Source organism: Nicotiana tomentosiformis, chromosome 1 (assembly GCF_000390325.3).
Source record: "Nicotiana tomentosiformis chromosome 1, ASM39032v3, whole genome shotgun sequence".
Taxonomy (NCBI): Eukaryota; Viridiplantae; Streptophyta; class Magnoliopsida; order Solanales; family Solanaceae; genus Nicotiana; species Nicotiana tomentosiformis.
The window spans coordinates 51,247,000-51,269,399 of record NC_090812.1 but is presented as its reverse complement, the minus strand read 5'-3'; the positions used below and the strand labels follow the sequence as shown (position 1 = coordinate 51,269,399).

Genomic DNA, 22,400 nt, shown 5'->3' with positions numbered 1-22,400 from the left:
TCATTCACTCACGAGTCTAACCATACCAAATTCATCAAAATCCGACATCGTTTGGTCCTTCAAATCCTTAAATTATTCTCCAAAAATCTCAAGCCCTAACCCCTCATTTTCACTAATTACATGATTAATCAACGGGAAATCACCATATATACGAGTATTAGGGCTCAAGCAACTTACCTCACTGATAGCCCTTGAATCACCCTTCAAAATTCACTCCAAATGCTCCAAAACCCGACTTGAAAATGGTGGAAATGAACCAAATTCGCGAAGGGTTCTATTTATTGTTTCTGCCCAGGCTTTTCACACCTGCGAAAAATTTCACGCTTCTGCACCACCGCACTTGCAGTCCAAACAACCGCACATGTGCAAGTCAATTAAATGCCCAGACTCCGTACCTGCGCTCCGTTTCCGCATCTGCGACCACGCAGGTGCAGAAAATACCTCGCACTTTCGGACCCAGCTTGCCTTGACACTTTCCGCACTTGCGACCTCTTGTGCGCTTCTGCGGCCTCACAGGTACGGGAACTTCATCGCACATGTGCCTTCTTCCCAGCTCCTCCAACCTCGCATCTATGACATCCCGCTCACTTCTGCGGGACTCGCACCTGCGATGCGACATCCGCAGGTGCGATTATGACAGCTGAGTTCCAACTTCAACAATCCTCCAATATCCAAACTTGTTCCGTTAATCACCCGAAATCAACCCGAGGCCCTCGGGATCTCAACCAAAAATACCAACAAGTCATAAATCAACATAAAAACTTAGTTGAACCCTCGAATCACTCAAAACAATATCAAATTACCCTCAGATTCAAGCCTAAGAACTTCTAAAACTTCCAATTTTGACAACCGATGCCGAAACTGACCAAACCATGCCCGAATGACCTCATATTTTGCAAACACATCATAAATAACACTACGAACCTACTCCAACTTTCGGAATTCCATTCCGACCCCGATATCAAATTTTTCACCGCCGACCAAAATCGCCAAATTTCCAACTTTCGCCAATTCAAACCTAATTCTACTACGGACCTCCAAATCACATTCCGGATGCACTCCTAAGTCCAAAATCATCTAACGAAGCTAATGGAATCATCAGAATTCAAATCCGAGATCGTTTACATATAAGTCAATATCCGATTGACTTTTCCAACTTAAGGTTCTAAATAAGAGACTAAGTATCTCATTCCATTCCGAAACCACTCCGGACCCGAACCAACCAACCTGATACAACACAATGCAGCTAAATAACACACAAAGAAGCAGAAATTGGGAAAACAGGGCTATAACTCTCGAAATAACTGACCGGTCGTTACATGAGGGGATATTGATAAAGGAGTATGCGTCGTACAATGATTTGGTTACTTCAATTTTGAAGCAACTCGACATAGATTTTAGCTCAAGTCAATTAAAATTGAATACAAAGTAGAAGGAAATTGCACGCCAATGGAAATACACAACGACATGGGTTACATGATGTATGTAGAATTGAAAAAAGAGAACAGAGAATTCGGGATGTATCCTTTGTGTATAACAACAATGAACAAAGAAGTTGTAGCTGGAGGTAGTTTAATTCAAGGCGACCTTGTGCAAATAGACGAAGCAAATCAAAGGTGTAATTTTGATACAAATGATACACTTGCTCTTGAGTCTGTCAATTCAGGTGAACCAATTGAGGTATTCGAACTGGACACGGATTTGATTATTTCAAAAACTAATCAAAGAGAGGTTATGGCTGGACAAGTATATAAGAATAAGGCTACATTGAAAGAGGTGATGGAGCATTATACAATAGCTGAAAGGTTTTAATTCCGGGTTGATAGGTCTAATGCTATCAAGTTTGAGTGTTCTTACTTACAACTTGTTGAACATCATGTTATATTCAAATGTATGGTTATGTATTTTGAATTTTTTGTATGATGTATTCATTGCAGAATTTTTAATGTATTTAGATGTATTTAGATATATTTGGATGTATTTACATGACTTTCATTGTTGTACTTATGAATGTGTTATGTATTTCAAATACATGTATTCATCTGTATTTTACTGATAAATAGTTATTACAGTGAATTTCATTGTTTGTTTTTAGATGTATATATATAATTATACTCGTATTCACATGTATATATGTGTATTTTGTAATAATGTGTGTGTGTGTATATATATATATATATATATATATATATATATATATATATATATATATATATATATATATGTGTGTGTGTGTGTGTGTGTGTGTGTGTGTGTGTGTGTGTAACAATGTATTCACGTGTATATGAGTGTATTCTTTAATCATTTATACTGATCGTATATATTACGAAAATATATTTGCAGCTATACATTATTATGTATGTCAGGGGATTGTGAATGGAGATTTAAGGCTTCTAGCATTAACAAATCACAAATGATCAAAGTGAGAGAGTTCAATAATAAGCATACATGTCTGTTGAAGGATAAGGTGTATGAGCAACGTCAAGCAAGTAGTAGTCTTATCGGTGGTATGATTAGGTCCAAGCTTACTAATCATAAGAGGAAATACACACCAAAGGATATAATTAATGATGTGAAATCAGATTTTGGTGTAGATGTTAGTTACATGTTGGCGTGGCGGGCTAAAGAAAAGGCAATGAATTTTTTGAGAGGTGAACCGGCTGATTCATACAATAAATTACCAGGGTACTTATATACAATGGATATGACATATCCTGGTTCGCACATTAGAATGGTAAAATCGCCAAAAACTGGGTTCATGTATGTGTATATATCTTTGTATGCCTTTATAAAGGGGTGCGATCATTGTAGACCCATTGTAGTTGTGGATAGCAGCAACCTAAAATCGGCATACACCGGGACATTCGTCTCGGCCGGCACGTTGGATGGTGTAGGTGAGTATGTTAAAAACAATATATATATATATATATATATATAAGGATTATAATAAAATTTATTAATTTTACTGCCTAATAAAGATTGAAATACATTTTTTTAATATGTATGCAATTGTATTTACAGGTCATATAATGCCACTAGCATATGGTGTTGTTGATTCAGAGAAAGATGCTGCTTGGTCGTGGTTCTTTGAGCAATTCAAGGAAGCATATGGTGAGAGGGAAAACATGTGCATCGTTTCAGATAGGAATGAGAGTATCATCAAATCTGTATCGAGAGTGTATCCAACGGTACCACATTTTACTTGTATATGGCATCTATGGAACAACGTATATAAGAAATTCAAAAAGAGTCATTCAAAGTTGAGCGAGATATACTTCTCGATGGCAAAAGCATACACACAGGCTGAATTTGATAGTCTAATGGAGAAGGTGGAGAAGGTAGATATTAGGGTGAAAGAATACTTGGAATTAGGTGGATACGAAAAGTGGGCTAGGTTGTATGCACCTGTTAACAGGGGATGGACCATGACGTCAAATATTATTGAGTCAATCAATGCCGCACTTGTGTCAGCAAGAAAATTGCCAATATACGACTTCCTCGAAGAAGTTAAGAAGATGTTTGGACGTTGGAATTGCAGCAATCGGAAAGAAGCTTCACACACGTACACAACGCTTGGAAAAAAATACCAGGAGATGCTTACTTTGAATGAGGCAATATCTACACGCATGACTATAAGTTTTTCTTTAAGTCATTATATCATGTATTTTGCCTGGTACAACATGTATTTATTTCTGATATAATTTATACTATTCACATACGGCATGCTCATTGTATTATAGCAGTTGTGCATGTTTTCTGTTTTATGAAATGTTTAAAAAACTGATCATTATATGTATACATTACTTGTTTATACATTTGCATTTCATTGGTTGAATTCAATGGTTTTGTTTCTAATCAGATGCATTTCCTAAGCAGATAGTCTATATGTTACTATATATCACTATATTCATCAGTTAAAATGCCATCATCTTTAATATTTTGCCAGCCTAAATATAGACTGTATTCCACGGTATTCAATATATTTCATTGTATATCAATGTATGTCTTTGTATTTTATATCTACATATATGTTTGTATTTCATTGTATTTTATACATATATATTTGTTTGTATTCAATATAGATGATGATTCTGAAAGCTAAATAAAAGTTTACTGTTGTATATTTAAAAAACAATTATTGTATATATCTATACTGTATTTAATATGTCTATTCTTTGAGATATATATGACTTTTTAAAAATGTTCAAAACTTATAGGTCTATGTTTAAATGTAGGTTGAACCATCGACTGAATACTTGCATATGGTGAACGATGAAGAAAGGCATTATACTGTTTGCCTCTTAGAGAGAAAGTGCAGTTGTGGACGGTTCCAAGTTGATGAATTACCATGCCCACATGCTTGGGCTGTCTTGAAGAGCAAGTTTCTAATGCCAGAAGATTATTGCTCGGACTATTACAAACCAAAGTCGGTTGTAATGACATACGAGGTGCCTGCGTATCTGCTGCTTGACCGAAATGAATGGAACATACCAGCACATATATCAGAGGAAGTTGTCTTACCACCCAAATGGAAAAGACCTCCTGGAAGGCCAAAGAAGAAGCACGATAAGCCGTTCCGTGAATTGTTGCAGAAGAAAAATCAACATTCGTGTAGCATATGTGGGCAGGGAGGACACAATAAGCGTACTTGTAGAAATGCTCCACGTAGGACTTAGTTCATGTTCTGATTTGTATTACTGCAATAACAATGTGTCATAGATTCCGGTGACATTTTGAAATAATACATATTGATTTGTTGGAATATTGGATTATTGCGTGATGATTTCTTTTTAGAACAGTTAGTAAAAATATAATTTAGTAAACTGTTGAATACATACTGCATTTATATTTTGAATAAATATGAATACACACAGGTGCAGTTATATCTGAATACATAATTACAATCTGCTAAATACATATGAATACAAAATGCATTACACATACAATACAATCTGAATACATTTGAATACTTATGAATATAAAATGCAGTACACATACAGTACAATCTGAATATATTTGAATACATGTGAATACAAAATGCAGAGCACATACAGTACAATCTCCTGAATATATTTGAATACATAATTAATCTCATGATTATATTTGTCACGACCCGAAATTTTCCACCGACGGGACCGTAATGGCGCCTAACATTTCACTTGCTAGGCAAGCCAACGTTAGAGAAACATTAAACCAATTCCTTATTCCCATTCAGTAATTAACAATAATTAACTAAGATGAAATATAATAAGTGCGGAATATCATAAAACTGTATTAATTACTACCACCCGAATCTGGAGTCACAATTCACGAGCATTTTAGAATTTACTACAAGTAATAATCTAAAAGAAATATAATTGTTTGAATGAAAAAACAGTAGAACAGAAAAGATAGACGGGGACTTCAAGGTCTGTGAACGCCGACAGATCTACCTTGAGTCTCCGGACAGCGGACCAATAGCAAAATCTCGATCAACCCGAGCCAGTATCAATTTATGCACAGAAAGTGCAGAGTGCAGTATCAGTACAAACGAACACATGTACTAGTAAGTGTCGAGCCTAACCTCGACGAAGTAGTGACGAGGCTAAGGCAAGGCACCTACAAATCAACCTGTACAACTTAACAGTGTATATACAAATAACAGAAATGAAGAACTAAACAAGAAATATCGGGAGGGGAACATACTGAGGGGAATACAAGATAAAGAACTACAACAGAATGATCACCGGAGCAGTCAATATACCATGAATCAACAGGAATAGTGAATACAATAAGGAAAAATGCACGGGATCACCCTTCGTGCTTTTACTCTCAATCTCACCATAAAATTAATAGAAACGGCACGGCATCACCCTTCGTGCATTAACTTTCATGTCATGGCATGGCATCACCCTTCGTGCTTTTACACGCATAATATGGCACGGCATCACCCTTCGTGCTTTTACAATCACAATATGGCATGGCATCACCCTTCGTGCATTAACACTCACAATATGGCACGGCATCACCCTTCGTGCATTAACTCTCATATCATGGCACGGCATCACCCTTCGTGCATTAACACTCTCCCTTACCATAATGCAATGCATAAATAACAACAGAGAGATAGAATAACAAGTACAAACTTTACTTCAACATTTGGTTCCACAATATAAATCTCAACTTTTTAAATAAATACTCGATTACCAACAGAAAATCCGTAAACATGATAATGACGATCAATTTAACAACACTAGTATAAACATGTAGCAATTAGGCGTAGGAAGAGACAATATAAGAAAACGGAAGAAACATGGAAAAACAGGTAAATTGGCGGCGCATAAGTACTCGTCACCTCACATATACGCCGCTAACATTAATTTCACTTTTGCAAATAATCTAAGGTTCCTAATTCCCTCAAGTCAGGGTTAGACACAACACTTACCTTGCTCTGAAGGCCACTTAATTCTCAATCACAGCTTTTCCTTTGGAATTCACCTCCAAACCACTCGTATCTATTCAAAAATGACTCAATAATATCAAATATTGCTAAAGGAATCAATTATATTTCATAAATTAAATTTCCCAAATTTTCCTCCAAAAAGTGGAAAAATCGACCCCGGGCCCGCTTGGTCAAAACCCGAGGTTCAGACCAAAATCCTTTTATCCATTCACCCCCGAGCCCGAATATATAATTAGTTTTGGAATCCGACCTCAAATTGAGGTCTAAATCCTCAAATTTCTGAAATCCCTAGTTTCTACCCTAACCCCTAATTCTACTATGAAAACTCTAGATTTTAGGTTGATAATTCATAAAATATAATGGGTAATTGAAAGAAAATGGTTTAGAATCACTTACCAACACTTTGGGGAAGAAATGGCTCTTGAAAAATCACCTCTCACCGTTTGGTTTTGAGAAAAATGAATTTTTGGCTAAATCCCGTGTTTGGATTCTGTTAAGTGCCGGGCGACAGTGTTCATCGCGTTCGCGAGAGCACTGTTGCGTTCGCGAAGAGTATAGGCTGCCAAGCCTTCGCGTTCGCGTAGGCTACCCCCCCCCCCCCCCCATGGCCTTCGCGTTCGCGAGACATTGCTCGCGTTCGCGATGAAGGAACGATCGACTCTCCCCCAGGTGTGCCTAACACTACACGTTCGCGATGAGCTGGTCGCGTTCGCGAAGGGTAACGCCCCCATCGCTTCGCGTTTGCGAAGAAGAAAACTTTAGCTACCCAGTTTACTCTTCGCGTTAGCAAGAGTACCTTCGCGAACGCAAAGAAGGACATGCCAGAACACCTGCTGCACCAAAATACCAGATTTTCAAAGTCCAAAACATCTCGTGGCCTATCCAAAACTCACCCGAGCCCTCGGGGCTCCAAACCAAACATGCACACAAGTCTAAAAATATCATACGAACTTGCTCGCGCGATCAAATCGCCAAAATAACACCTAGAACTACGAATTTAGCACCAAATCAAATGAAATTCTCAAGAACACTTTAAAATTTCTATTTTCTCAACTGGATGTACGAATCACGTCAAATCAACTTTGTTTCTCACCAAATTTCACAGACAAGTCTTAAATATCATAATGAACATGTACCGTGCTCTGGAACCAAAATACGGACCCGGTACTCACAATGCCAAGCATCAATCAATTCTTAAAAATAATTAATTTTCAGACTTTTAATTTTCATCAAAAATTCATAACTCTAGCAAGGGACCTCCGAATTCGATTCCGGGTATACGTCCAGGTCCCATAATTTGATACGTACCTACCGGGACCGTCAAAGCACGGATCCGGGCCCGTTTACGAAAAATGTTGACAGAAGTCAACTAAAATCAACTTTTAAGGCAAAGATTCTTATTTTCATTAGTTTTCAATATAAAATCTTTTCGGAAACATGCCCGAACTGTGCACGCAAATCGATAAGGGTAAAAATGAGATTTTTAAGGCTTAAGAGCGCATATTTGAGTTTTAAAACATAAGATGACCTTTTGGGTCATCACATTCTCCACCTCTAAAACAATCGTTCGTCCTCGAACGGACATAGAAAAGTACCTAGGCTGGTAAAAAGGTGGGGATATCTACTCCGCATATCGGACTCGGACTCCCAAGTAGCTGCCTCAATAGGCTGACTTCTCCACTGCACTCGAACTGAAGGGTAACTCTTTGATCTCAACTGGAGAACTTGTCGGGTTAGAATTTCCACTGGCTCCTCCTCATAAGTTAAATCCTTGTCCAACTGGACAGAGCTGAAATATAACACATGGGACGGATCGCCGTGATACTTTCGAAGCATGGAGACGTGGAATACCAGATGAACAGCTGCTAAACTAGGTGGCAACGCAAGCTTGTAAGCCACCTCTCCCACTCTCCCCAGAATCTCAAAAGGTCCAACATACCTAGGGCTCAACTTGCCCTTCTTTCTGAACCTCATTACACCCTTCATGGCTGATACCCGAAGTAACACTCTCTCTCCGACCATGAATGCAACATCACGAACTCTACGGTCGGCATAACTCTTCTGCCTGGACTGAGCTGTGCGACGTCGATCCTGAATAATCTTGACCTTATCCAAGGCATCCTGTACTAAGTCTGTGCCCAACAACCGAGCCTCTCCCGGCTCGAACCACCCAACTGGCGACCGGCACCGCCTGCCATATAATGCCTCATAGGGAGCCATCTGAATGCTCGACTGGTAGCTATTATTGTAGGCGAACTCTGCAAGGGGCAAGAACTGATCCCACGATCCTCCGAAGTCTATAACACATGCGCAGAGCATATCCTCCAAGATCTAAAAAGTGCGTTCGAACTGCCCATCCATCTGAGGATGGAATGTTGTGCTCAACTCAACCCGCGTACCCAACTCATGATGTACTGCCCTCCAGAAGTACGAGGTGAACTACGTACCTCGATCATAAATGATAGACACGGGCATCCCGTGAAGATGGACGATCTCATGAATGTAAATCTCTGCCAACCGCTCCGAGGAATAGGTAACTGCCACAGGAATGAAATGCGCTGACTTAGTCAGCTTGTCCACAATGACCCAAACTGCATCGAACTTCCTCTGAGTCCGTGGAAGTCCAACAACAAAATCCATAGTGATACGCTCCCACTTCCACTCAGGAATCTCCATCTTCTGAAGCAAACCACCAGGTCTATGATGTTCGTACTTTACTTACTGACAATTTAGACACCGAGCTACATGTGCAACTATGTCTTTCTTCATCCTCCTCAACCAATAATGTTGCCGCAAGTCCTGATACATCTTGGCAACGCCCGGATGAATAGAATATCGGGAACTGTGGGCCTCCTCAAGAATCAACTCACGAATTCCACCCACATTAGGCACACAAATATGACCCTGCATCCTCAAAACTCCGTCATCTTCAACAGCAACCTGCTTGGCACCACCATGCCGCACTGTGTCTCTAAGGACAAGTAAATGAGGATCGTCATCCTATCGATCTATGATGCGCTCAAACAAAGAAGACCGAGCAACTGTACAAGCTAGAACACGGCTGGGCTCAGAAATATCTAACCTCACGAGCTGGTTGGCCAGGGCCTGAACATCCAATGCTAGTGGTCTCTCACCAACTGGAATATAAGCAAAGCTGCCCATACTAGCTTACTTTTTACTCAAAGCATCGGCCACCACATTGTCCTTCCCGGGATAATACAATATGGTGATATCATAGTCTTTCAATAACTCCAGCCACCTTCTCTACCTCAAATTGAGTTCCTTCTGCTTGAACAAATACTACAAGCTCCGATGATCAGTGAATACCTCAAATGGCACGCCGTAAAGATAGTGCCTCCAAATCTTTAGCGCATGAACAATGGTTGCCAGCTCTAGATCATGAACAGGGTAATTCTTCTCATGAACCTTCAGCTGCCGTGAAGCATATGCAATAACCTTGCCACCCTGAATCAACACCGCACCCAGACTAATATGAGATGCATCACAATATACTGTATAAGATTCTAAACCTGTGGGTAACACCAATACCGGTGTCATAGTCAAAGTTGTCTTGAGCTTCTGAAAGCTTGCTTCACACTCATCTGACCACCTGAACGGAGCACCCTTTTGGGTCAATCTGGTCAACAGGACTGCTATGGATGAAAAACCCTCCATAAATCGACGGTAATAGGCCGCCAAACCCAGGAAACTACGAATCTCTGTAGCTGATGTGGGTCTAGGCCAGTTCTGAACTGCCTCAATCTTCTTAGGATCCACCTGAATACCCTCAGCTGATACAACTTGACCCAAGAAAGTAACTAAACTCAACCAAAACTCGCATTTTGAGAACTTAGCATATAATTGGCTGTCTTTCAGAGTTTGAAGAACAATCTGAAGGTGCTGCTCATGCTCCTCTCGACTGTGGGAGTAGATCAAGATATCATCAATAAATACAACCACAAAGGAATCCAAGTAGGGTTTGAACACCCAGTTCATCAAATCCATGAATGCTGCTGGGGCATTTGTCAGCCCAAATGACATCACTAGAAACTCATAATGCCCATACCGAGTCCGAAAAGCTGTCTTAGGAACATCGGATGCCCTAATCCTCAACTGATGGTAGCCAGATCTCAAATAAATCATTAAAAACACCTTGGCACCCTGAAGCTGATCAAATAAATCATCAATCCTCGGCAATAGATACTTGTTCTTGATGGTGACTTTGTTCAACTACCGATAATCTATACACATCCTCATTGATCCATCTTTCTTCTTCACAAACAACACGGGTGCACCCCAGTGTGAGACACTAGGTCTAATGAAGCCCTTATCAAGCAAATCTTGCAATTGCTCCTTTAATTCTTTCAACTCTGACAGGGCCATGCGGTATGGCGAAATGGAAAGAGGCTGAGTGCCCGGAGCCAAATCAATGTAGAAATTAATATCCCTGTCGGGTGGCATCCTCGGTAGGTCTGCAGGAAACACCTCTGGAAACTCACGAACAACTGGCACTAAATCCATGGAAGGAACCTCCATACTAGAATCGCGGACATAAGCCAAATAAGCTAGACACCCCTTCTCGACCATATGTCGAGCCTTCACATAAGAGATAACCATGCTGGCAGAATGGCCAAGATTCCCTCTCCACTCTAATTGAGGAAACCCTTGCAAGGTAAGGTCACCGTCTTGGCGTGACAATCTAATATAGCATGATAAGGTGACAGCCAATTCATACCCAGTATGACATCAAAATCAACCATGTCCAGAAGTAGAAGATCTACACGAGTCTCAAGACTCCCAATGGTGACCACACACGAATGATAAACACGATCTAGAACAATAGCATCTCCCACTGGTGTGGACACATATACAGGAGCACTCAAAGAATCATGGGGCACAACCAAATAGGAAGCAAAATAGGATGACACAGAGGAGTAAGTTGATCCTGGATCAAATAGGACTGAAGTATCTCTACTGCAAACTGAAACAGTACCTGTGATAACAGCGTCACATGACTCAGCCTCACGCCTGGCTGGGAAAGTATAACACCGGGGCTGGGCCCCACCACCCTGAACTACTTCCTTGGGACGGCCTCTAGTTGGCTGGTCTCCACCTCTAACGGCCTAACCTCCACCTCTAACTATCTGGCCTCTACCTCTGACTAACTGACCCTTGCCTCTAGCTGGCTAAGCAGGTGGTGCAGCAATTGGTGCCGGAACCATGGCACGAGAACCCTGATACTATGAGCTACCCGTTACCCGAGGGCAAAATCTAGCAACGTGCCTCGGATCACCACAAGTATAACATAACCTCGGCTGTTGTGACCGTTGACCCTGAAACTGACCTTGTCGACCTGAATAACCACCCTGATAACTCTGGAGTAGAGGTGCACTAATAGGAGCTGGTGGTGCACTGTAGGCTAGCTGGTCAGAATAATGCATCTAAGGGCCATGACCACCTGAGGCACCGTGGGATGCCTGGAGCGCTGAATGAAACAGCCTGGGAGGATGGCCTCTACCAAAAGTACTCCTGCCTCTAGATGAGGCACCACTGAACTCACCGGAATGACGAGGTCTCTTGTCAGACCCCTGACCTCCCTGAGTAAGAAGCATTTTGACTCGTCTGGCGACATTAGCAGCCACCTGAAAAGAAATCTCACTCCCAGTCTCCTTAGCCATCTGCAATCTGATAGGCTGAGCAAGTCCATCAATAAACCTCCTCACCCTCTCTCTCTCTCTCGGTGGAAAGTATAAGAATAGCATGACAGGCCAAATCCACGAAATAGGTCTCATACTGAGCAACAGTCATACTGCCCTGCTGGAGATGCTCAAATTGACGGCGACGCTCCTCTCTCAATGTGATAGGTAGAAACTTCTCAATGAAGAGCTGAGAGAACTGATCCCAAGTAAGAGCAGACGACCCAGCTGGTCTGGTCAACAAGTAATCTCTCCACCATTTCTTGGCAGAACCAGTCATCTGAAATGCAGCAAAATCGACCCCATTGGTCTCCACTATACCCATGTTCCGTAGAACCTCGTGACAACTGTCAAGACACTCCTGAAGATCCTCTGAAGGAGCACCACTGAAGTGAACTGGGAAGAGCTTGGTAAACCTATCCAGCCTCCATAAAGCCTCAGAAGATATAGCTGACCCATTACCAGTCTGTGGCGCAACAACCGGCTGAACTACTCCGACTGGATGAGCTGTTGGAGCCTGATACTGGGGAGCTATCTGCTCCGGAGCGAGAGTAGTGGGATTCTGGGCCACTCCTCTAGCCTGAGAGATGACTGGTGCCATGGGAAATGCGCCAGTCTAGGCCACACTCTCCATAAGGCCCACCAAACGGACCAAAGCATCCTGAAGTACTGGGGTGGCAATGAACCCCTCCGGAACCTGAGCTGGTCCGGCAGGAATAGTCTGAGATGGAATCTCCTCATCAAGATCTATCTGAGGCTCCACTGTTGGGGCTGCTGCTCGGGCTCTGGGCTGAGCCCTACCCCTACCTCGGCCTCTGGCACGGCCTCGGCCCCGATCTCTGCCCCTAGCCATAGTTTCCACCGGGGGTTCTGTTCCCTGTCCATCGGTATAGATATTACGTGTTCTCACCATTTGCGAGAGAATAAGATTATAATGGTTCAATCATCGATGATAAAATAAAATCGCACGACAGAAAAAGAAAGAAGTGATATTGTTCCTAAACTTCATAGCCTCTGAGAGATAAGTACAGACGTCTCCGTACCGATCCTTCAGACTCTACTAAGCTTGCTCATGACTCGTGAGACCTATGGAACCTAGTGCTCTAATACCAACTGTCACGACCCGAAATTTCCCACCGACGGGACCCTGATGGCGCCTAACATTTCACTTGCTAAGCAAGCCAACGTTAGAGAATCATTAAACCAATTCCTTATTCCCATTCAGTAATTAACAATAATTAACTAAGATGAAATATAATAAGTGCGGAATATCATAAAACTGTATTAATTACTACCACCCGGATCTGGAGTCACAATTCACGAGCATTCTAGAATTTACTACAAGTAATAGTATGAAAGAAATACAAATGTCTGAATGAAAGAAACAGTAGAACAGAAAAGATAAACGGGGACTTCAAGGTCTGTGAACGCCGACATATCTACCTTGAGTCTCCGGACAGCGGACCAATAGCAAAATCTTGATCAACCCGAGCCGGTATCAAAATCTGCACAGAAAGTGCAGAGTGTAGTATCAGTACAACTGACCCCATGTACTGGTAAGTGTCGAGCCTAACCTCGACGAAATAGTGACGAGGCTAAGGTAAGGCACCTACAAATCAACATGTACAATTTAATAGTGTATATACAAATAACAGAAATGAAGAACTAAACAGGAAATGTCGGAAGGGGAACATACTGAGGGGAATACAAGATAAAGAACTACAATAGAATGATCACCGGAGCAATCAATATACCATGAATCAACAGGAATAGTGAATATAGTAAGGAAAAATGAACGACATCACCCTTCGTGCTTTTACTCTCAATCTCACCATAAAATTAATAGAAACGGCACGGCATCACCCTTCGTGCATTAACTTTCATGTCATGGCACGGCATCACCCTTCGTGCTTTTACACTCATAATATGGCACGGCATCACCCTTCGTGCTTTTACAATCACAATATGGCACGGCATCACCCTTTGTGCATTAACACTCACAATATGGCACGGCATCACCCTTCGTGCATTAACTCTCATATCATGGCACGGCATCACCCTTCGTGCATTAACACTCTCCCTTACCATAATGCAATGCATAAATAACAACAGGGAGATAGAATAACAAGTACAAACCTTACTTCAACATTTGGTTCCACAATATAAATCTCAACTTTTTAAATAAATACTCAATTACCAACAGAAAATCCGTAAACATGATAATGACGATCAATTTAACAACACTAGTATAAACATGTAGCAATTAGGCGTAGGAAGAGACAATATAAGAAAACGGAAGAAACATGGAAAAACAGGTAAACTGGCAGCGCATAAGTACTCGTCACCTCACATATACGCCGCTCACATGAATTTCACTTAGCAAATAATCTAAGGTTCCTAATTCCCTCAAGTCAGGGTTAGACACAACACTTACCTTGCTCCGAAGGCCACTTAATTCTCAATCACAGCTTTTCCTTTGGAATTCACCTCCAAGCCACTCGTATCTATTCAAAAATGACTCAATAATATCAAATATTGCTAAAGGAATCAATTATATTTCATAAATTAAATTTCCCAAATTTTTCTCCAAAGAGTTGAAAAATTGACCCCGGGCCCGCTTGGTCAAAACTCGAGGTTCGGACCAAAATCCTTTTACCCATTCACTCTCGAGCCCAAATATGTAATTAGTTTTGGAATCCAATCTCAAATTGAGGTCTAAATCGTCAAATTTTCGAAATCCCTAGTTTCTACCCTAACCCCTAATTCTACCATGAAAATTCTAGATTTTAGGTTGATAATTCATAAAATATAATGGGTAATTGAAAGAAAATGGTTTAGAATCACTTACCAACGCTTTGGGGAAGAAATGGCTCTTGAAAAATCGCCTCTCACCGTTTGGTTTTGAGAAAAATGAATTTTTGGCTAAATCTCGTGTTTGAATTCTGTTAAGTGTTGGGCGACAGTGTTCATCGCTTTCGCGAGAGCACTGTCGCGTTCGCGAAGTGTATAGGCTGCCAAGACTTCACGTTCGCGAGACAGTGTTCGCGTTCACGTAGGCTACCCCCCCCCCCCCCATGGCCTTCGCATTCGTGAGACATTGCTCGCGTTCGCGATGAAGGAACGATCAACTCTCCCCCGGGTGTGCCTAATACTACGCGTTCGCGACGATCTGGTCGCGTTCGTGAAGGGTAACGCCCCCATCGCTTCACGTTCGCGACCAAGCCTTCGCGTTCGCGAAGAAGAAAACTTCAGCTGCCCATTTTACTCTTCGTGTTCGTGAGAGTACCTTCGCGAACGCGAAGAAGGAAATGCCAGAACACCTGCTGCAGCAAAATACCAGATTTTCAAAGTCCAAAACTTCCTGTGGCCTATCTGAAACTTACCCTATCCCTCAGGGATCCAAACAAAATATGCACACAAGTATAAAAATATCATACGAACTTGCTCGCGCGATCAAATCGCCAAAATAACACCTAGAACTACGAATTTAGCACCAAATCAAATAAAATTCTCAAGAACACGTGAAAATTTCTATTTTCTCAACTGGACGTATGAATCACGTCAAATCAACTCCGTTTCTCACCACATTTCACAGACAAGTCTTAAATATCATAATGAACCTGTACCGGGCTCCAGAACCAAAATACGGACTCGTTTTTCACAATGCGAAACATCAATCAATTCTTAAAAATAATTAATTTTCAGACTTTTAATTTTCATCAAAAATTCATAACTCAAGCTAAGGACCTCTGAATTCGATTTCGGGCATACGGTCAGGTCCCATAATTCGATACGGACCCACCGGGACCGTCAAAGCACGGATCTGGGCCTGTTTACCAAAAATATTGACCAAAATCAACTAAAATCAACTTTTTAAGGTAAAAATTCTTATTTTCATTAGTTTTCAACATAAAAGCTTTCCGAAAATATGTTCGTACTGTGCACGCAAATCGAGAAGGGTAAAAATAAGATTTTTAAGGCTTAAGAGCGCAGATTTGAGTTCTAAAAGATAAGATGACCTTTTAGGTCATCACAATATTAATCTCCTGAATATATTTGAATACATGTGAATATAAAATGCAGTACACATACAATACAATCTCTTGAATATATATCAAAACATGATGCATATACAATCTGCTGAATATATATGAATACATATATACATATGAATACAATCTGCTAAATATATTTGAATACATGTGAATACAAAATGCAGAGCACATACAGTACAATCTCCAGAATATATTTGAATACATAATTAATCTCCTGAATATATTAATCTCCTGAATATATTTGAATACATGTGAATATAAAATACAGTACACATACAGTACAATCTCTTGAATAAATATCAAAACATGATGCATATACAACCTGCTGAATACATATGAATACATATATACATATGAATACAATCTGCTAAAGGATTATTTTTAGTAAACTGATGAATGCATACTGTATATATACTTTGAATACATATGAGTACATACTGCATATATTATGTTGAATATATATATACATGTGATGAATACATATGAATACAACATGCTGAATATTAACTGCTGCACAAAACATTGAAACAACATGAATATTTGAAATTATAAACTGTTGAATAAACACTGTGGATACAATGCATAAAGTGAATACATGAGTTTTTCTTAACAGAACACCATCTTTACCAAAACAATATTCAAAAAACTATATTCACATAAAACTATCTTCCAAAACTATATTCACCGAAAACTATTCTAAAACTATCTTCACAGAAGTATCCGAATTTGTCATTCGTCTAACAATCTTTGCGGGTGCTTCATTGTCGCTTATGGAAGTAGCGTCTATCTTCCGCATAGCATAGTCCCAAAGAAGGGCACCATATCTTTGACGGAGTAAATTGACATCAAATATTATTTAAGGAACCAATCCATAAGTGCTCAAATACTCTGCGTATGCTGCGACATGCAACCCACAGTCCCTGAAAATGTATATTGACCCAATTAAATAAAACTTATATTATTAGTATAATAAATGATACAAGAATACAAAAAGTAATGAATTCATACATGCTCCCAGCCGTTTGTTGAGGCACATTCGAAATAAAATCAACTGCAAAGGGATCAGTTTGTGCCTTGTCATTGTATGCTGGTTCACGAGACCAATCTATTCCTTTCTTATCTCTGTAGAAACTACTGGTCGATAGGTACAAAGGTACAATCTTAGCAAGCTTATCTATCTCAGTGCGCACATAAGCATCATGGCCTGCTGATCGGTATGAGTCATATACCTTGATGCATCTCTCCTTAAATGAGACAACTGCCAATATCCAATGAAGTTTGTCCTTCAAGTTGACTGGTATCAAGACATTACCAATCGTATGCCATGGTACATTAGCTAGCAATCTGTAGCCCCTTATGTATTCACATACAATATCTTCTTCCGTGGCTACACTTGCATTACTATCTGTATCATTATACTTGTCAAATATTTTGGCAACTCTTGTCTTGAATATACAATCAACAGTTGTATATTTGAAGTTGGTGGTATGGTTGTACTTACCCTTCTTCCTCAGGTAGTAGAATATAATATCAATATGATGTATATAAAGTTGAATAAATAACGTCAGTAAATGCTGAATACATGTACTTATTTAACTATGCATACAGGTTAATACATACTGTTAAATTACATACTAATGAATACATACTACATATAACAAATTGCTAGAAATAACACTGAAAAACAATGGAGTTTGGGATAAAATGTTATCATTGATTATAGTGCATACATCAGAATACAGTGTATTCAATGAGAGCATAGAATATACTAACATACATTAAATATTGTATGTCAATGTATTTCCGGTAATATCGAATACATATGAATACATTGTGTTCAGATACATGAATAACATAAATACAGACCTTATATTAGAATAACAAAGCTGAAACATAATGTATTGAAAAACATGTATCAAAATATGAAATAAATTGAAAGTGACTTACATCGTCATTCCATAGTTGACCGTCAAAGGAGAGAAGGTAAAACTAATTTTTTAAAGTGACTTCATGAACTCCAAAATCCAACGGTATAGGCAATGTTGACTTGTGTTTCTTGTAATGGTCTTCTTTATCCTTTCTACAATGATTTGGAAAAAAATATTACATTCATATAATAATTGATAAAAATCATACATTGTAGATTGACGAATTTAGCTCACTTTTGATCATGTTTATCCAAAAGACCATCACGAACCCATTTTTCAAACTCTTGAATGACTAATGTATGATGTGGCCCCGATATTAAATCACCTTCAAAGGGGTGTTTCTTGTCATATATGGCAGTCAACTTTACTGAGGTATATGTAGTTTATCGTCGTCATTAGTAGCTACATTTAATTATAGTTATCATGAGGAAATATATCAAAACTTCATAAAACATAGATTTTGTATATGTATTTACTAACCGGACGAGTCAAAATTTGACCCGTAAGACGAAGAATACCATTGACTTAAATGTCGAGTCCTATGAGAGGGTAAAGGGGTTTAATCAACAACTATTTCTGCTTGATGTATCACAATTCTAGTGTCTGGAATTTGACTTGGAAGGTACTCATCCGCCAGCTCAAATTGTGATACATGTATTTCTTTAGATACATCCCCGTCAGTTTCAGGTGGTATGACAAGCGGCACCTCGGGTGGAGTAGTGCCTTCCTTTCTTACTTCACCACATGCAGGATTAACATCAGTAGATGCAGCTAATGTGTCACCACATACAGGATTTACCTCATTAGATTGTGGGGGGTTATCGGCAAGACTGTCGGTGTTCAGCTTCCTTTCTATAACCTTATAATATCCAATATAATATATTAATATAGCACATATTTTACAAGAATGTATTTGTCTATTTAGAAAAAAACAAAGAATTTTTTACATTTTCATAGTAGGCGTATAGATGATGATTCTGTTAATGTATTTCAATGTATTCGAAAGTATTTTGAATAATGTATTGCAATATGTATTTAGTAAATCATGAAACATGTGATACTGTATGAACATGTATATAAGTGTAGTATGTAACATGTATTGATATACATACAATACTGTATTCACATGTATTTAAGTGTATTCTGATTATATATACAATCTGCTAAACATATATAGACTTGCATATATACTAGAGTGGTTAAAAAATATTAACCTCTGAATTCTCCCCAACAAGTATATCATGTTGTGTTTGGCATTTGGGATTATTATGTAAGATGGCCTCAGTTGACATTTGAATACCACCATCATGTCTCCCAGTATATTTTTTCCTTTGGTAAACCCTTTCTGTATTCTGATTGGCTTTTGCATTTTCAAAGAGCTTTTTAAAATTTTCGTTGATCAATATTCGCAGAGAAGTGAACTCCCCATCACCTAATAAATACAAAAATAATTATAGATGGGTTAGAAACATATATGAAAGTTAATACATGAACGGTAAAGTTGAATATGTTTTAACAATACTTACATAATCCTTGAATGAATTTAGATCCTGCCTCAAAGCATTCAAATCATCAGATTTAGAATCTGCCAGCTTCTTAGAACTCAATACAGTTTCCTTGAATTCAATATTATCGGTAGGACAAAACTTTGTTTGAGGTATTGCAGGCACATGTGGGATTGGACAATCTGTAGTTGAGGGATCACTTAACTGTTGTTTGCGCTTTTTGTGGGGCGGTGATGAAGATGGACCAACGCTTGCATCAGATTTTTTCTTAGGTTGAAGAGGCGGTGTTGGACTAAAGTTATCAGAATCATCATCATTGTTGTCTAATGGAATAAGACTTTTCTCTACATCAACGCCATCCGGAGGAACCTGAATAACAGCAAGCTCTGTAGGGGTTAGTTGAATGTTGCTGTATTTTATCTAAAACAGAAACACACTCAATGTGAGCTGAAAATAGTATTATATATTATAATGTATTCCACTAAAAAAGGAAAGTTGTGATACATTGTATAATGTATGCAACTGTATTTAATTTTTAATTTCAATATGGTGGCAAGTATTCAATTGTATTTGATTAAAAATTAAAAAAATATTTTTACTAACATAAATATATGTATTCTAAATAACAGACAATTAAATAATAGCAACTTACCACGTTTCCTTGGTCGTTGAACATGTTGTTCATCAAGTAAGCATAAGTTGGCTGGTTGACTGTAGATTTTCAATTGAGTATTCTGGGCATCCGGTTATCAACTCGGAGTGTAATTTTGGGGTCAACCTTTGAACAAAACTCATAAAACCATACTTGCATAGCAAGAGGCATCCCAGCTATCCTGTAGTACTTCTTCTGAGAATCCATCTTCTTGCTAATAGATTTGACAAGGGTCTGGAATGCATCCTTACTCCATGGATAATCAGAATATCTCCCGCTCTCGACCAAGTCAAAATGTAGTCTTGGGATGGTTGTGCAGTTCTTCTCGGAGGATAATATTAAAGTATGAATGAAATACAACAAAGCTATCTTAATAGCATCCCCATCGTTATCATAACCCCAATTCTTGTCATCAAAGCACTTCACTAAATCTTTCTTCTTGACATTCTTTGCACCGCCAAAGTATGTTTCCACAATTCTATTAGGCTTCTTTGTGTTAAACCAAAAATCTTCAGCGTCACTAACACAATTGAGACTAGTGACTACCGCAAACTCCCTGATTGAGAATACCAATTTTGTATCATTCACTTATAATGAAAATGAATCATCATGGCTTTCTTCCAGCTGCACAACCATGAAGCACCTGAACAATTGATGTTGAACCTCACAGTGCTTCATTTCGATGAAACTTCCAAAACAAGTATTACAAAATAACTTGTACTGCTCTGCTGTAAGCTTCTCTTTGAGGTCGGATTTTATGTCTGTGTTAGTGTAGGAACTGATATGTAGTGATACAACAGGCGGGTGTTTAACAAAGAGTTTAATTTCCTGCATACAATAAAAATTAAAAAGATAAAATAAAATATTGAAAATACAGATAAATACATGTATTTGGAATACATAACACATTCGTAAGTACAACAATGAAAGTCATGTAAATAAATTCAAATATATGTAAATACATCTAAAAACAAACAGTGAAAGTCACTGTAATAACTATTTATCAGTAAAATACAAATGAATACATGTATTTGGAATACAAAACACATTCATGAGTACAACAGTGAAAGTCATGTAAATACATCCAAATATATCTAAATACATCTAAATACATCTAAGTAAATATAAAAACAAACAGTGAAAGTCACTGTAATAACTATTTATCAGTAAAATACACATGAATACATGTATTTGAAATACATAACACATTCATAAGTACAACAGTGAAAGTCATCTAAATACATCTAAATACATCTAAGTAAATATAAAAATAAACAGTGAAAGTCACAGTAATAACTATTTATCAGTAAAATACAGATGAATACATGTATTTGAAATACATAACACATTCATAAGTACAACAGTGAAAGTCATCTAAATACATCCAAATATATCTAAATACATCTAAATACATCTAAAAACAAACAGTGAAAGTCACTGTAATAAGTATTTATCAGTGTTGGAACTATTGAATACATATAAATACATTAAAATACGAAGAATAGAAAAATGATATATATGGTAATAGTCGTTGTATTAGGACTAAAATACATATAAATACATCTACTGTTACCTTTTCGCTCAGTGTTTCCGAGCTAATTCCTGTATCGGCCTCTTTTCCCTTAACCCTTGAATCGTCATCCATGAGTTTCCTTCTCTTTTCCGCATCATGAAGTATTGATTCTTTCGTAAATTTCTCAAATTGGGCTTGTTTCAATGTGTCATTGAGTATTTTTATTCTCTTTTCTGCAACTGTATTTGCTGTTGAACCTGCAAATACATGTTCCGCTTGAGTGATTTGCAAATCGAAAGATGGCCCTTCGAAATTGAGTGCTTTGGTCAGTATACCTCGGATAACCCTCTTGTAAGGAGTTGAATCAGCCATTGGAGAAGAAAATTCGAGTTTTCTGTAAAAGCATAACACCGGTGATTGTTTCTAAAAAAAATAGTACATATATACAGAAGAATACAAGTGCCAGCGAAAATCTAACAAGTTTAACACTTACCACAATTTTTTTGAGAAATTAATTTTGAAACTTGAGAGAGAGAAGCTTGATGAATCAGTTGATAATAGTGGTTGTATTCGTAGGGAATATACTAGGTTGGGAAAGAGATAGTGGAG

At 38.7% G+C, this 22,400-nt stretch overlaps 2 protein-coding genes across 2 annotated transcripts; one reads left to right on the top strand and one right to left on the bottom strand.

Moving 5' to 3' along the window:
* Nucleotides 1–1,467: 1,467 nt before the first annotated feature.
* On the top strand, nucleotides 1,468–4,676 carry LOC104092383 (uncharacterized). The gene is made up of 4 exons (XM_070195330.1): nucleotides 1,468–1,805; nucleotides 2,344–2,894; nucleotides 3,022–3,611; nucleotides 4,236–4,676. The coding sequence occupies exons 1-4, from the start codon at nucleotides 1,468–1,470 to the stop codon at nucleotides 4,674–4,676; spliced, it is 1,920 nt and encodes a 639-aa protein (XP_070051431.1).
* Nucleotides 4,677–16,884: 12,208 nt separating this feature from the next.
* On the bottom strand, nucleotides 16,885–22,163 carry LOC138906474 (uncharacterized). Its single transcript, XM_070195327.1, has 8 exons — nucleotides 21,852–22,163; nucleotides 20,922–21,106; nucleotides 20,432–20,834; nucleotides 19,644–20,046; nucleotides 19,336–19,553; nucleotides 18,792–18,980; nucleotides 17,202–17,638; nucleotides 16,885–17,017 (listed from the first exon to the last, which is right to left on the bottom strand). The coding sequence occupies exons 1-8, from the start codon at nucleotides 22,161–22,163 to the stop codon at nucleotides 16,885–16,887; spliced, it is 2,280 nt and encodes a 759-aa protein (XP_070051428.1).
* Nucleotides 22,164–22,400: the final 237 nt, after the last annotated feature.